This window comes from Octopus sinensis, unplaced genomic scaffold (genome assembly GCF_006345805.1).
Source record: "Octopus sinensis unplaced genomic scaffold, ASM634580v1 Contig20296, whole genome shotgun sequence".
In the NCBI taxonomy this organism is placed as follows: domain Eukaryota; kingdom Metazoa; phylum Mollusca; class Cephalopoda; order Octopoda; family Octopodidae; genus Octopus; species Octopus sinensis.
The window spans coordinates 1-15809 of NW_021837028.1; the positions used below are offsets into that span (position 1 = coordinate 1).

The 15809-nt window shown below is 39.4% G+C and overlaps 1 protein-coding gene across 3 annotated transcripts in view; it reads left to right on the plus strand.

The window, feature by feature from the left end:
- Positions 1–3682: 3682 nt before the first annotated feature.
- LOC115232309 (extracellular calcium-sensing receptor-like) overlaps positions 3683–15809 on the plus strand; it is a 31192-nt gene continuing 19065 nt past the window's right edge. For all 3 annotated transcript variants that reach the window (XM_029802129.2, XM_036500329.1, XM_036500330.1), the window contains exons 1-3: positions 3683–3895; positions 6826–6932; positions 10441–10736. In XM_029802129.2, coding sequence (XP_029657989.2) covers positions 3685–3895; positions 6826–6932; positions 10441–10736 — 614 coding nt within the window. In that variant the 5' untranslated portion in view covers positions 3683–3684. The remainder of the gene's footprint in view (positions 3896–6825; positions 6933–10440; positions 10737–15809) is intronic.

Here is a 15809-nt window from a genome sequence, read left to right on the forward strand (position 1 = left end):
TCCTAATTTATAGAGGGGAAAAATTCTAAAGCTGTGTTGTTCATTAGTGGCGCAAATGACGATGGGTTCACTTAATGCTATTTTTCAGTATTCCTGTATGTTAAATCTGGGATCTGTGTACGGTCATCCTCTGGCGTAGACTGTTTTTAGTTTGACCAATGTATTGCTCTCGACAAGTTAACATATATATATATCAAGTTTTCCGAAGCACGTGGGAAGTTGTTTTTCAATGTAAAACGTAGATCCTGTTTGAAGGAGAACTCCGATCCCTCAATAAGGTTGACGCAAATACCACATTTCTTTTACTGTCGGTTTCGATGTTGTTGATAAGTGTACTTGGGCTTGTGTTACAATACTATTCATTGACTTGGACTGTCTTTTGCTCTTTATAACTGTAGATTTGATTATATATTATATATATATATATATATATATATATATATATATATATATATATATAGATATATATATATAATATATATATATACATCTATATAAGGGAAGCTTTATGAAAATAAACAAAGACGAAGGCAGGGTGGAAAACACAAACGAACAATTGATAGTATGGCGCTCAGGAAATATAAAATAAAACAAGTCTTTAACGTTTCGAGCCTACGCTCTTCAACAGAAGATACACAGAGAGAGAAAACCACAGAAAGAAGGAGAGAAAAAAAATGCGTGCAGTAGCTAACGAATCAAAAATGGCGATCTGATTTCGGCCAGAGGTCAAAATTAAACATGAGACGCGAGAGCGAAATAAGGGGAGATAATAGGGTTGATAAAAAAAAAGGTTGAGGGACCGGCACTATAGTTAGTAGCTATGAGGGGTCTGTATGTTGTTGTATAGGGGGGTGGTGTATGTATTAGTATGTATAAGGGTGTGTGTGTGGTGTGTGTGTGTGTGTATGAGAGAGTATTAGTGCGTAGGATTGGTCTGGACGTGCGTATGTTATTGGGGTTGGTGTGTAGTATTAGTATGTATTAGTACGTAATTGGTATGTATACGTGTGTGTGTGTTGTATAGAGAGTATAAGTGCGTATGCGGGGTCTGGACGTGTGTATGTATAGGGTTGGTGTATTTATTAGTATGTACTAGTATGTATTAGTACGTATTAGTATGTATTAGTTGGTGTGTGTATTAGTATGGCACATCATATGTGATGTGATGTGTAAAGTCATGTGTGTAGTGAGGAGAAGAGGGGAGGGGAGAAGAGGGGGAGAGAAGGGGAGGGGAAGAAGAGGGGGAGGAGAGGGGGAAGAGGAGAGGATGGGGAGGAGGGGGATGAAGGAGGAAAGAGGAGAGAAGGGGAGAGAGGGAGTGAGGGAGCAGAGGGAAAGGGAAGAGGGGGGAGAAAAGAGGGAAGAAGGGAAGGGGAGTAAGGGGTGAAAGGATGAAGGACTGAAGAATAGGGGTCGGGGGGAAAGGATAGGTGAGGAGGGGGAGAGAGGGGGGTTAGATGAGACTGAGGGGGAGAGTTGAGACCAAATGGCGTATAAGAGCGAAGAGAGAGATTAATTCCTGTTCACGGCGCCAACGGGAATCCGGATGGCCTCTGTGTACGGACAAACCGAACACACAGTAGGTGTTGCAAGGAGTGACCGGTGGAGCGGAATGGCGTGAGACCGGTGTGTCGTTCGCAAGGTGGATGTCACGAAGGTGTTCCGCGAACCGGTCAGCCAAGCGGCGTCCCGTTTGTCCGATGTACAAGGAATTGCAGATGAGCAAGAGATGCAATAGATAATATTGCTGGAGGTGCAGGTGAAGGAGTGGATGATGGGATAGGTCGATGGTGGTGCTAGTGAGGGCGGTGGTTTTGGAGAGGTAAGGGCAAGTGCGGCAACGTGGGCGGGAGCAGGGGAACGAGCCGGTTTGGGAGGTAGGGTCAGGGAAGGAAGCTATGGACCAAAAGGTCTCGAAGGTTGTGGGCTCGTTTGAAAGAGGGGAGGGGTCGGTTAGGGAAGAGGTTTGAAGTGGACGGGTCGGACTGGAGATGACGGAAAGCTCGAAGAATGGTGCGTTGGAGACGTAGGGTCGTGGGGTGGTAAGTGAGGGAAAAGGAGGCGGGAGACTACAGGGCGGGTTCGGGGAGAAGAGCAGATACACGGTCCACGGACCGTGCTCTGGCAAGGGCGTGTGGATAGTGGTGAGGGGGTATCCACGTAGGGTGAATTGGTGAGCCATACGTTGAGACTGAATCTCAAAGTCATGGTCGTCACTACAGAGCCTACGTAGACGAGGAATTGGGAATAGGGGATGGAAAGCTTGGTGTGTTTTCTGGGTGGGAGGAAGAGAAGTTGAGGTATGAGTGTGAGTCTGTGTGTTTGTAGTGAATGGAGGTGGTAAGAGTGGAGTGAAGAATGCTAACCGAAATGTCGAGGAAGGAGACAGAGGTGTTGGAGATGTGAAGTGAAGTGGAGGGCTGGATGGAAAGATTGGACGAAAGAGAGGAAGGAATCTAGATGTTCGCGGGAGAGTGAGGTGGCACCGATAATGTCGTCAATGTAACGACCATATAGTTCAGGAGTGGGACCAGTGAAATTAGAGAATATTTGGGCCTCACCATAGCCAACGAACAGGTTCGCATAGTTGGGGCCCATTCGCGTTCCCATGGCCACTCCCGAGACCTGATGGTAGAACTCGCCCGCGAACGAGAAACAGTTCAGAGTAAGGACAAGTTCGGCCAGACGAATGAGTGTGGAGGTGTCAGGTACAGGGTTAGAGCGGCGGTCAAGAAAGTGTCGAAGGGCCTGCAGTCCTTCGTGGTGAGGGATAACAGTATAGAGGCTTTGGATGTCCATAGTAAAAAGGATTTTGGAGGAGCCGGGAGGAAAGGAGAAAGAGTTGAAAAGCCGGAGAGCATGGTTGGTATCGTGGATGTGGGAGGGAGAAAGATGCCACTAGGGGGAAGGACACGGTCGAGGTATTTAGAGATGAGCTCCGTGGGGAAGTTACAGGCGGAGACGATGGGGCGGCCAGGGTTGTTGGGTTTGTGGATTTTGGGGAGGAAGTAAATGGTGGGGTACGTGGGGTTCGCACAATTAGGTTGGATGCGGTGCGGGGGAGACGGGAGGACGAGAAGGTCTTGGACAGTAGAGGATACCGTCTGTTGGTAGCTACGTGTGGGGTTAGAGGGCAGAGGGGAATATAAGGAGGTGTCATTGAGTTGGCGGAAAGCCTCGGCCCTATAGAGGTCCGCGCGCCACACCACTACAGCTCCACCCTTGTCAGCCGGTTTGATGATAATGTCAGCGCGCCGTTGGAGGGAACGAAGAGCCAAGAGCTCAGCCGGGGAGATGTTGAGGCGGCGTTGGCGCCTGGAGAAGTTGAACCGCTCCAATGCACGCTGACAAGCGCCCGCGAAAAGATCCACTGCTAGGATCTGGCCAGGGGCAGGCGTCCACGGGGATGGTCGGCATGTATATATATATGTATATATATATATACATATGTATATATTTGAAGATTCGATATATTTGACTTATTTGAGGATTTGATTATATATATATATTCATATACATACATGCATACATATATATGCAATATACTGATTTTTTTGCATTGTATTTACTCTTTCATTATCCTAATTGCTCTGCTTGTTATTATAATTATCACTATCACTAACATCATCACCATTTTCATTTCCGCTATGAAAGAAAAAAAAAGCAACTGAATTCAAAAGAACTATGGTTAGCTACAGAGGTATTATATCTCTTGCCGTCTTCATCATGACTACGACTACCCAGTATCTCCCGGAGCTGACAATCACACCAGAGATCAGGCTCACATCGAACTCACTATATAAGCCAGGTGACTACATCATTGGAGGAATATTCTCGCTTCACGCGCAGTCTTCTCGCCGAAACTACTCCCACTGTCACAGCTTTAACGACGTTGGTGAGAAAATATTTTATTTTGATGGGTTTTTTTTTCTTAATTCTTGATTTTTCGATACCTAACATTTCTGTAACTAAACCATGCATTCATGCTTACATCTATGCATTTAAACTTATGTAGGATGTACGTATGTACGTACACACACACACACACACACACACACACGCGCACACACACACAAACACATATATATGTATACATACCTTACCTACCTACATTTGTATATAACCAGTGGCCTTAATTAAAGTAATATACAATTTATCACCCTCAATATTTAAATTTTACATTTGTATATATATATGTATGTATGTATATATGTATGTATGTATGTATGTATGTATGTATGTATGTATGTATGTATGTATGTATGTATGTATGTATGTAAGTATGTATGTGTGTATTATGTACGTATGTATGTATATATGTATCTATCTATCTATCTATCTATCTAGCTATCAGTATGTAAGTATATATGTGCGTGTGTTTGGGTATGTTTAAGGGGAGACAAGTTCAAGGAAGTTATGCCTTGCCACTTAGAATAATCGACTCGAGGACAAGTCTGGAGTAAATACAAATGTTAGGGGTTATGTGATCAGGAAAATTTTCAACCATCCATTCCTGTGTTACTAGAGCCATGTGTGACAGTACAGAGTTTTACTGAAATATATATGGCCTTCCAATGCATGCACTGTCTGTCCAGGGCTTAATTATTTCCATGACCTCAATGTAGGCGGCAGAGTTAGCTCTAAGGTCTTGTGGAAAGAAGTAAGGAGACAGCACATGTCCTTCAATGCTGACAACCCCAAAAACCATGACAGTTGCGGGAAATTTTGTATGCATAACATGTGGAAATTCAGAAGGGTCTGCACATAACCATCTGTCATTTCTTCTGTTAACTTTTTGATCTTGGTCGAAATTTTTCTCGTTTGTGAAAAACCAAACCAAATCTTCTGCTGGATTTTTCAGTTTGTTTAAGAGCCTTTTAGATCTGATGTAGTGATTTTCTTTTGCTTTTTCTGACAAATTAACCTTTCCTCATCATATAAGACTTATATTTGTTGTCTTCATGCAAATCATTTCTGACTGTTCCTTCTGACACATGAAGATCTTTGGGAATTAACTTCATGGACTTTCGAGGATTTTAATCGATAGTCTGTCGAACTTCTGGATAAATTCACGTGTTCTGATAATCTCAGAGCATTTAGAATGCTCTTTATGCTTTGATACTGGTGATACGTATCCATCTTCAGTCTGTAGCTCCTTACAAGCTTTGTAGATGAAAGATCTGGCAACTTTTAAAATCAATAAACTTGGAAAATGGGTGCCTCAAGAATTGTCCGAAAGCAACCGCAAATCTCGAGTTGACATCTGCTCTTCTCTCCATTCTCGCGAACTCATTTCACCCTTTTTGGATAGACTTATGACTGGTGATAAAAATGGATCTTCTACCGAAATGTTAAACGTCGTAAACAGAGGCTTGGTAAAAATGAAAAAGCTGAATCACAACCGAGAAAGGAACTTCATGAAAAAAAAGTTCTTCTCTCTATCTGGTGGGATTGCAAAGGAGTAATTCACTTTGAATTGTTACCACCTAATGCAACATTCAATGCTCAAGTCTACTGACAGCAATTAGAGCGTTTGAAGCCTGTCGTATATGTATATGTATATATATATATATATATATATATATATATATATATATATATATATATATATATATTATATTAAATTAGAGACAAAACCACTATTATGCAAATCAAACAAAGAAAGACTTAAGCCAATACATAAATTATTTATTTATATAAATTAATTATAAATTAATTTATGTATTGGCTTAAGTCTTTCTTTGTTTGATTTGCATAATAGTGGTTTTGTCTCTAATTTAATATAATATAATATTTTACTATAAAATTGGATTCAATCCTAAATCTGATTTTTCCCTGTAAGTTTGGATTTATTCCCTAATATTTATTATTATTATATATATATATATATATATATATATATATATATATATATATAGACACATAATTTTTACCAGTTGAAATATGCTTGAGGTATACTCGAACCCACCCGTAAGTAGCTTTCATTGTATTTTGTCATGGAGAAAATTTGTCGCCACCGCCAAATAAATTATTGACGTATATGTCTGTGCATGTATACATCTATACATATATATGTATATGTACATGCATACATGTTTGTATTTCTGCTCTCTAGGCGCGCTTTCCCAGTCTGTTATACAATGGCCTTTGCGTTTATTCAATGTATTATACCTTATACGTACACCTATGCAATGAAACGATCGTTTTCCAAAATAAAAAGACTCGGTCGTAGGAATGCTGGTCATGTTATGAATTATGATGTTCAATAACTTAGCACATCTGTGCAAAAATATGCCTAGGTGCATGTATATACCTATGTCTATGTGATTATTTGTACCTGTGTACATGTATCGGTCACCTTGATTAGCTCTCTCCCACTCGACACACACATTAGTTTTTTTTGTTTGCTTTCTGAGTCTGGAAGAATTAATATCCATAATTTCTCCCCAAGGTCTATGATCTTGATGTGGTCAATATTCTCTTTACACTGTTCCAAGTTATTATGCAACTTTAACGACATTAAACTCACGAATCTCAAACGGTCTGCACGGGCCACTTTCTCCAGAATATGCAAGTAAAACTCAAACAAGCACGTGTGTATGTATGTGTGTGTATGTGTGTGTGTATGTGTGTGTGTTGTGTGTGTGCGTGTGTGTCAACATGTATGTGAATGTGTGTACGTGTATGTGCTACTATATGACTTGTCTGTGCAACAGACTCAATCCGATATTCTTGTTTATGTTGAACAGTTTATGATATAATGTTGGTGTGTATCTATCTTATTCACTTTTCGTTACCTTACTACCTCATACTGCAATATGGAAGGATTCGCAGCAGCAGAAGCCATGTTGTACATCATCAATAAAATTTCCAACAGCTCATTGCTCCCTAACATCACTATTGGTTACGATATCCGGGATGATTGTAACACTGTGAGTATTTCCTTTTGACTTTCAAGAGATGTGATAGTGCTGAATATTGTGAAACATTAGAAAATATAGTATATTATAAGGAACACATACATTTTGTTAATATGCTCATTAGTGCACAAATTCAAAGAATTGCTATATAAGAAAGAGTTAAACAGTCCTCATGTGACGTATATACAGAGTGTATGTTGTATTAAGAATTGAACAGAAATGTAGAATATTGTTACAATAGAAAAAGGTACATTACTTCAGAATGTCATAGTGGTATATTATAAGGAGCAGAAAGAGAGTGAGCTGGCAGAATCACTGAGCATCGGAAAATGCTTCGCAGAATTTGTTTTGGCTCGAGGTCGACTTTGCGTTTCAACCTTTCGGAGTCGATAAATTAAGTACCAGTTACGCACTGGGGTCGGTGTAATCAACTTCATCCCTTTGTCTGTCCTTCCTTGTTTGTCCTCTTTATGTTTAGCCCCTTGTGGGCAATAAAGAAATAAGAATTTGTTTCGGCTCTTTACGTTCTGAGTTCAAATCCCGCCGAGGTCAGCTTTGTCTTTCATTCTTCAGGATCGATAAAAATAATGCATCAGTTTTATACTGAAGTCGATGCAATTGACTAATCTCTTCCTCTAAAGTTTCTGTCCTTGTGCTTAAATCCGAAAGGATTATCGAGTGATAATCGGTGAGCTGGCAGAATCATTAGCACGGCAGAGAAAATGCTTAACAGCATTTCTTCCGGTATTATATTCAGCGTTGAATACCGTCGAGGTCGGCTTTCCTTTTCATTCTTTCAGGGTCGATGAAATAAGTACCAGTCAAATACTAGGACTGACGAAATCGACTATTCTCCTCCCTGAAACATTTCAGTGCCTACAGCAGAAAAGATTATTATTATTATTCTTTGATGAAAACTCTCAGCTTATTTTACTGGGTATGAGGGAAAGTGTCAGCTCTCCACAACCAGCAGACTAAGGTGACACTTGTTTACTGGTCATGCTTCAAGAACCCTGCGAAGAATTCTTGCAGTTCCAAGCAATGCTGATTTTTTTAGGTGTTCTATCCTTACATTTGTACCCATCTTTTTGAGCCATGTTGCTGGTTGAGTGCTGTTACTTCCAAGTGCGCCAATTACTATTGGGATCACATCTACTCTCTTCATTGACCACAAACTTCGTATTTCCTATTTCAAATCATCGTAGCTGTTCAGTTTTTCTTCTTTCTCTTTGATCCTGTTTTCACCGGGACATGCTATGTCAATTATCATGCATACTCTTTCTTTTTTATTTATCACAACAATGGCTGGTTTCCGATGTCTGGTCAGGTGATCTCACACTGAATTATTGCATCCCACAGGATTTTGCAATCTTTATACTCGGTGACCCCTTCTGGGGTTTGCATTATTATTATTATTATTATATTATTATTATTATTATTATTATTATTATTATTATTATTATTATTATTATTATTATATGTTTGATTTTTGCTTTGTATTTGTACAAGTTGACTCCAAGTCTCACCCAGAGATCTCAAGAGAAAACAAGTTAGACGTTCAAGTTGGTGTTATGATTAGAGTGCCATAAATTTGGTTTTGTACAAAGTATTATTCTAGAGAATGTTTAAGAAAACAAGAAAATTATAGTTTTTTTTTAAATTTGAGATTACATAGAGAGTATTTTACGTAGGATATGGGCTGTTCCCATGAGCACTATTTTTTTGAATTTCTGTCATTTTTGGATTTCCTAGTATCTGAGCTAGGTAGCAATCAGCCCCTTTTGCTACCATTCCTAGGGCACTAATGACGACAGGTATTGTTATAGTCATGAAATTTTACATTTTGCCAATTTCTACTTCAAGATCTTCATACTTGCTCAGTTTTTGATAGGTCTTGACAGATACATTTGCGTCAATTGAGACAGTCATATCGATGAGGAGGCATGAGTTTTGTCTGAAATCCTTCAATATAATGCCTGGTCTAATCGCATCTATCTTTCTGTCAGTTTGAAGGGTGAAGTTCCAGAAGAGTGAGATGTAGTCATTTTCAAACACTGGACGTGGTTTGTGTTCCCACCATTTTTTCATCATGGGGCAAGTCCAAGTTTTTTTCAAATTACCCAGTATTGCTCTTTCATGCCTGTTGAGATACTCTGTAGGCGCAAGAAGACTGCACATGGAAACAACATGATCGATGGTTTCGATTTGTTGTTTACACACGTGACATGTTGGGCTACTGCCGTTCTTTAATATGTTGAGCTGGTAGTTCCTCGTAGGAAGACATTGATATTGGGCTGCTATGATAAACCCTATGATAAAACCCTGAGCCTCTTCAGTGTAGACTACCAAGTAAAAACTCTAGTTCGTCGCGTTATATATCCGTTAACGTGCTGGTCTTGTTTTGCGCCAAAAATACGGCACATGGAGCAAAAATATTTAGGAACAAAACATTCAAACACTAAGGTTTGAAATAAGATGTCACTACTGATGATATTATCTATGGATAGAGTTTGGATATATATATATATATATATATATATGTTTGTTTGTGTGTGTGTGTGTACAAACATTCATCTGCGAGCTGGCAGAAACGTTAGCACGCCGGGCGAAATGCGTTGCCGTATTTCGTCTGCCGTTACGTTCCGAGTTCAAATTCCGCCGAGGTCGACTTTGCCTTTCATCCTTCCGGGGTCGATAAATTAAGTACTAGTTATGCACTGGGGTCGATGTAGTCGGCTTGATCCGTTTGTCTGTCCTTGTTTGTCTCCTCTGTGTTTAGCCCCTTGTGGGTAGTAAAGAAATATATATATATATATATATATGTGTATGTGTGTGTGTGTGCGTACAAACATTCATATATACATATATATATATATATATATGAATGTACACACACACACACACACACACACACACACACACACACATATATATATATATATAAATATATATATGAATGTTTGTACACTCATACATATATAATTTACCCAGTACCTCTGTTGTTCGAAAGGCAATTCTGGGTTCGAAAAAATATCATCTAATTTCTGTTGTTCAATACACATTTCGACACTTATGAAAACAAATGTCTATTTATAGTTATACACGTAGTTATACACATGCACACACACACACGCGCATACACACACACGTGCATACACGCACGCATGCATACACACACAAACAAACACACACACTTTTCTACTCAAAGGGTTTTCTAACACATTATTTGCTCACTAATACTGAAATGTTTACCTGATTCGATTTACAGCGTTCCGATCCATCCATCCATCCATCTATCCATCCAGACATACTTGTGTGTGTGTGTGTGTGTGTGTGTGTGTGTGTGTATTAGTGTGTGTATGTATGTGTATGTGCGCGCGTGTGCGTGTGTGTGTGTGTCTGTGTATGATATGTATATATTATAGAGAAATTAAACTCACGCACAGACATGCATATACATACATACATACATACATATATATATTTTTTTCTTTACATTTCTCAATCTCATCTATTGGAGTTAATCCGAGGAATTGAAGCCGCCTTTGATTTTCTGTCAAGACCTGGAACAGTGCCATTTTATCCAGTGACGCCAGGCAATCCTTACAAATTTTTGCCGAACACCAGCAACCACGTAAACACCGCCCAGCAGTTTAAGATGTCAGAACAGTCAGTTATTGCCGTGGTTGGACCAGCAAACTCTGACCAATCGTTGGTAACTTCAACCATCTTTAGCACAGTTCTGTTACCTCAGATTAGTTATTCTGCATCGAGTCAAGTTCTCAGTGATAAAACAGAGTTTACTTCGTTCTTCAGGTGAGTTTTTTGAGACATAGCACTTACTGCCAATTGTGCTTTCTGCTTCTTTGACATTTTTACGAGGGGGTCTTGAAATGTTCCTGGCTTTAAGGGTTATTGCGAACGGCCTACTTGGAGGCCCAAGGTTCCGAGTTTTTTTACAGTGCTTAAAAAAACTGAAGGACCGCTGCAATAAGTGTGTGAATGTGAGAAGGGAATATGTTGGATAAAATCATAATTAACTGATCCACCTGTATTTTTTTTACCCAAAGCCAGGAACTTTTCAGTACCCCTCCAATGTTGCTCTCTCTTATCTATCTCTTTGTGTGTGTGTGTGCGTGTGTGTCTGTCTATCTATCTGTCTATCTGTCTCTTTTTCTGTCTATCTGTTTGTCTGTCTATCTATATATCTGTCTGTCTACCTATGTATCTGTGTATTCTTGCATGTATATATGTATGTATGTATAAATGTGGAGGCGCAATGGCCCAGGGGTTAGGGCAGCGGACTCGCGGTCGTAGGATCGCGGTTTCGATTCCCAGACTGGACGTTGTGAGTGTTTATTGAGCGAAAACACCTAAAAGCTCCACGAGGCTCCGGCAGGGGATGGTGGTGATCCCTGCTGTACTCTTTCACCACAACTTTCTGTCACTCTTCCTGTTTCTGTTGTACCTGTATTTCAAAGGGTCAGTCTTGTCACACTGTGTCACGCTGAATCTGCCCGAGAACTACTTTGTGGGTACACATGTCTGTGGAGTGCTCAGCCACTTGCTCGTTAATTTCACGAGCGGGCTGTTCCGTTGATCGGATCAACTGGAACCCTCGTCGTAGTAACCGATGGAGTGCCAATATTGTCATATTGAATAAGAGAGACAAATGCATAAGTTTGCTTGATAATAAGATGGTGGTTTCGAATACCCGACCGGGCGGTTCAATGTGTTTTTGAGTAAAACCCTCCATTTTCACTTTGTTCCATTTCATTCAGCTATAAATGAGTTCTAGCAATAACCTTGGCCTCGATCGGCGTTCCATTCTGCGGGTATAATGGTTGTAGTCTCAGCCACTTATACGTCATGGAGAGCAAAGGTTGCTCGAGCCTTATGTGCCCTAGGAATCATGACAGACCTATGCACTAACGAAATTCATCTACAGGCGGAGGAGTGGCTGTGTGGTAAGTAGCTTGCTTACCAACCATATGGTTCCCGGTTCATTCCCACTGTGTGGCACCTTGGGCAAGTGTCTTCTACTATAGCCTCGGGCCGACCAAAGCCTGTCGTATATATGTATATATATATATATATATATATATATATATATATATATATATGTGTGTGTGTGTGTGTTGTGTGTGTGTGTGTGTGTGTGTGTGTGTGGTGTGTTTGTGTGTGTGTGTTTGTGTGTTTGTGTTTGTCCACCCAACATCGCTTGACAACCTATAGTAGTGTGCTTACGTACCCGTAACTTAGCGCTTCGGCAAAAGGAACCGATAGAATAAGTGCTAGGCTTACAAAGAATAAGTCCTGGGGACGATTTGTTCGACTAAAGGCGGTGCTCCAGCATGGCCGCAGTCGAAACGACTGAAACAAGAGAAAGACTAAAAGAGTACGATTAAAAGCATTCCAGCCATGAACATCAAGCCTTTTCCCGAGATATATTGCATCAAGGGCTACATTATTCAATGTACCTTCTCATGTTTTGGACATCAATATTTTATTTTGGGGGTAGATTTAACTGTTTTTCTAACTACTCGAAACATTTTCATTGACCTGCTATGAAAGCAGTTGTGGACATCGGCGTAAGGTGCACTCGAACTCGTCATCCAAGATTCCCCGTTTCTCTGACTAAGCCTGAGTCAGCATCGACTTTGTGTTTTGTTCGCTCCGTTAAAAATTCTCTCTCGTCTTATCTGATAATTTCCCATAACACACATAACTTAAGCCACTATAAGTCTTATTAAACCTGCCTTTGTTTCTAACTTACCATTCCTTTCTGCACCATACAATATTCCCTCACCTCGCCTCACATTCCAACTAAATATTATTTTCTACAGAACAAGTGAAACACTCATAAAATATTGTAGTTGAAAATAATTTCTGAGTGACTAGGAACAACCGAAATCAGTAAGGAAACTGCGCCAGTCTATTTTGTCTTCAAAGTCAGACAAAATATAAATAATATCAGAATTCATTGGATTTTCTTTGTCGATTTTATTTTTCTGATATAAATAAAGTAAACGATTTAAATATTTCAGTGTTTAAAAAACAGCTCTCGGCACAAATGCTTGTGTTGTGTGTCTATTGCAGACATGGAAACCCGATCTCAGTAAAACAGTCTCCATTATGTAGAAATATCTCAACCGTACAGAGGTAAATAACCGAGGATATATTATTTAATCTAATACCACCTCACTATTTACGAGGTTTTATATGCATCAGATATTTAATTTAGATGTGTGTGAACTGATGGAGGGATAGACCTTTTTGGGTGTTGATACTGTAGTGTTCTGCAGTGCAGTAGATGTATTTAGCTGTTTAGTTGTTTAGTTGTTTAGCTATAAGTCTGTGTATCTTATATTTAATTTTTTTTTAGTCAGGACAGCAGGCAGCGACTGATCCTTCACGGGGCCTTTGAGACTAGTAGGACTAAGGGAGAAAAGTATCCCCAAACCGAAGAACTGGCCTGAATGCTCTCAACAGAGTGGATACCGCTAAAGGTATCCAATAATAATAATAATAATAATAATAATAATAATGATAATAATAATAATAATAATAATAATAATAATAATAATATAATAATAATAATAATAATAATAATAATGATAATAATAATAATAATAATAATAATAATAATAATAATAATAATAATAATAATAATAATAAGTGGGGGAGCATCATAGCCATGTGTTGAGAGGGATTCTTTGGGGTTTGAATAGTTCACCTCTGGAAACATGGGTGGTTCTTTCAACATCCTTAAACAACCCTTATTCAGGGACCTTTTGAGCGGGATGGGCTGCTCAACCTGAAGAAAATTCTAACTGGGCCCCACCTGCAAGGCCATGTGCTGTTTATCTTGATATGAGATCACCATGTCGCGCACATATGGTTGTGATGCATGTGCCTGGTGTACCTTTATCAGACGGGTAGTCATGATGGGTATACTAGGCTTCGTATATTTTACCCCAGTGTCACTTCGATGGCATGAACTGCTCTCTCACTCAATAATAATAATAATAACAATAATAATAATAATAAGGGAATAAAGCAGCCTGCAGAGGATTGCGGCTACCATCAGGAGAGACCATGGGTGAACCCGACGGTAGTGGGTCTAGATATTTAGGGATTTTGGAGCTGGATGACAATCTACATAGAAAAAGGAAAATCAAGGTCAGCGAGGCGTATCAAAGAAGGTGAAGATGGTGTTGAAATCCAACCTGAATGCCAAAACTTTAATTACCGCAATGAATATCTGGACAGTTGCGGTGGTCAGATATAGTGCGTCCATCCTCAGATAGACTAAGGAGGAAATCTCATCACTGGATAGAAGGACGAGAAAGTTGATGACGCTGCATGTGGGGGTTCACCCTAAAGCAAATATAAACAGACTGTATATGAAAAGAAAGAATGGTGGGTGAGGACTAATTAGTATAGACCATTATATAAGGAGTGAAAGGAGAACGCTTGTCGAGTATTTGATAAATAGTGATGAACACCTGATGCAATATACCGCAAAAGATATCGGCCGGATATTGTCATATTGAATAAGAGAGACAAATGCTGACAGATCATTGATGTAGCCATATCAAATAACAAGAATGTTGTAAATAAACAGGTTGAAAAAATCACCAAGTACTTCGAATTGAAAGTGGAAATGGCAAGACTGTATATAATGCGAGATGGTAATGTAAAAGTGATACCAGTGGTGATCAGAGCGCTGGGCTCAATCCCATTGAAACTTCAAGACTTCTTAAGGCAACTGGAAATCCTATGCAAGATTGATGTCTTGTAAAAAGCAGCCTTATTGGGCACAGTGTACATCTTAAGGAAAGTATTATCTGTCTGAGGTCCTTGGTGTGACTTGACAGATGACTAAAGACGCCAGTGCATTTTACCTATACTCTGTTACGAAGGAATAATAATAATAATAATATAATAATAATAATAATAATAATAGCAGCAAAAGGGGCTGATTGCTACGTAGCTCAGATACCAGGAAACCCCAAAATGGCAGAAATTCAAAAGATAGTACTCATGGGAACTGTCCATATCCCACGCAAAATACATTATATGTAATCTCAGTTTTAAAACAAACATAATTTTCTTATGGTTTCTTAAGCATTCTCTAGAACAACAATATGTACAAAACCAAATCTATGGCATTCTAGGAATAACACCACCATGAACTTCCAGCTTGTTGTCTCTTGAGGTCTCTGGGTGAGACTTGGAGCCAACTTGTACAAATGCAAACCAAAAGTCAAACATGAAATAATAATAATAATGATAATAATAATAATAATAATAATAATAATAATAATAATAATAATAATAATAATAATAATAATAATAATAACAACAACAATAGTAACAACAACAATCACACATATACCACAGAAGTGCAAAGAAATTTTGCAGATTGTGTGGGAAGAGGGTCGAAAGCGTGACTCACATTGTCAGCGCTTGTGAAAGTCTTGCGCAGAAAGAGTACAAGAACAGACAGAACAAGGTAGCCCAAAACCTTCAATGGCTACTATACCGAAAGTATGGAATATAAGGTAACGGGTGTTTAGTACCGACATACACCGGGAAAAGTAATGGACTAAAGGGGAAAGCAAAAATCATCTGGGACTTTGACTTCCAGGCAAAGTGATAAAGCACCGAAGGCCCGATATAGCAACCTTTAGGAGGGACAAACAAGATTGCCTAATAATCGATGTGGAATTGCCAGGAGATTGGTATATAATCATGAAAGAAAGAGAAAAGACTGATATGGTGACCTGAGAATTGAGATCTCTAAGATGTGGTAGCTACTCGAGTCAAACATAAAGGTTGTTCCTATTGTCATCAGAGCGATGGGTTCAATACAACCCAACCTCA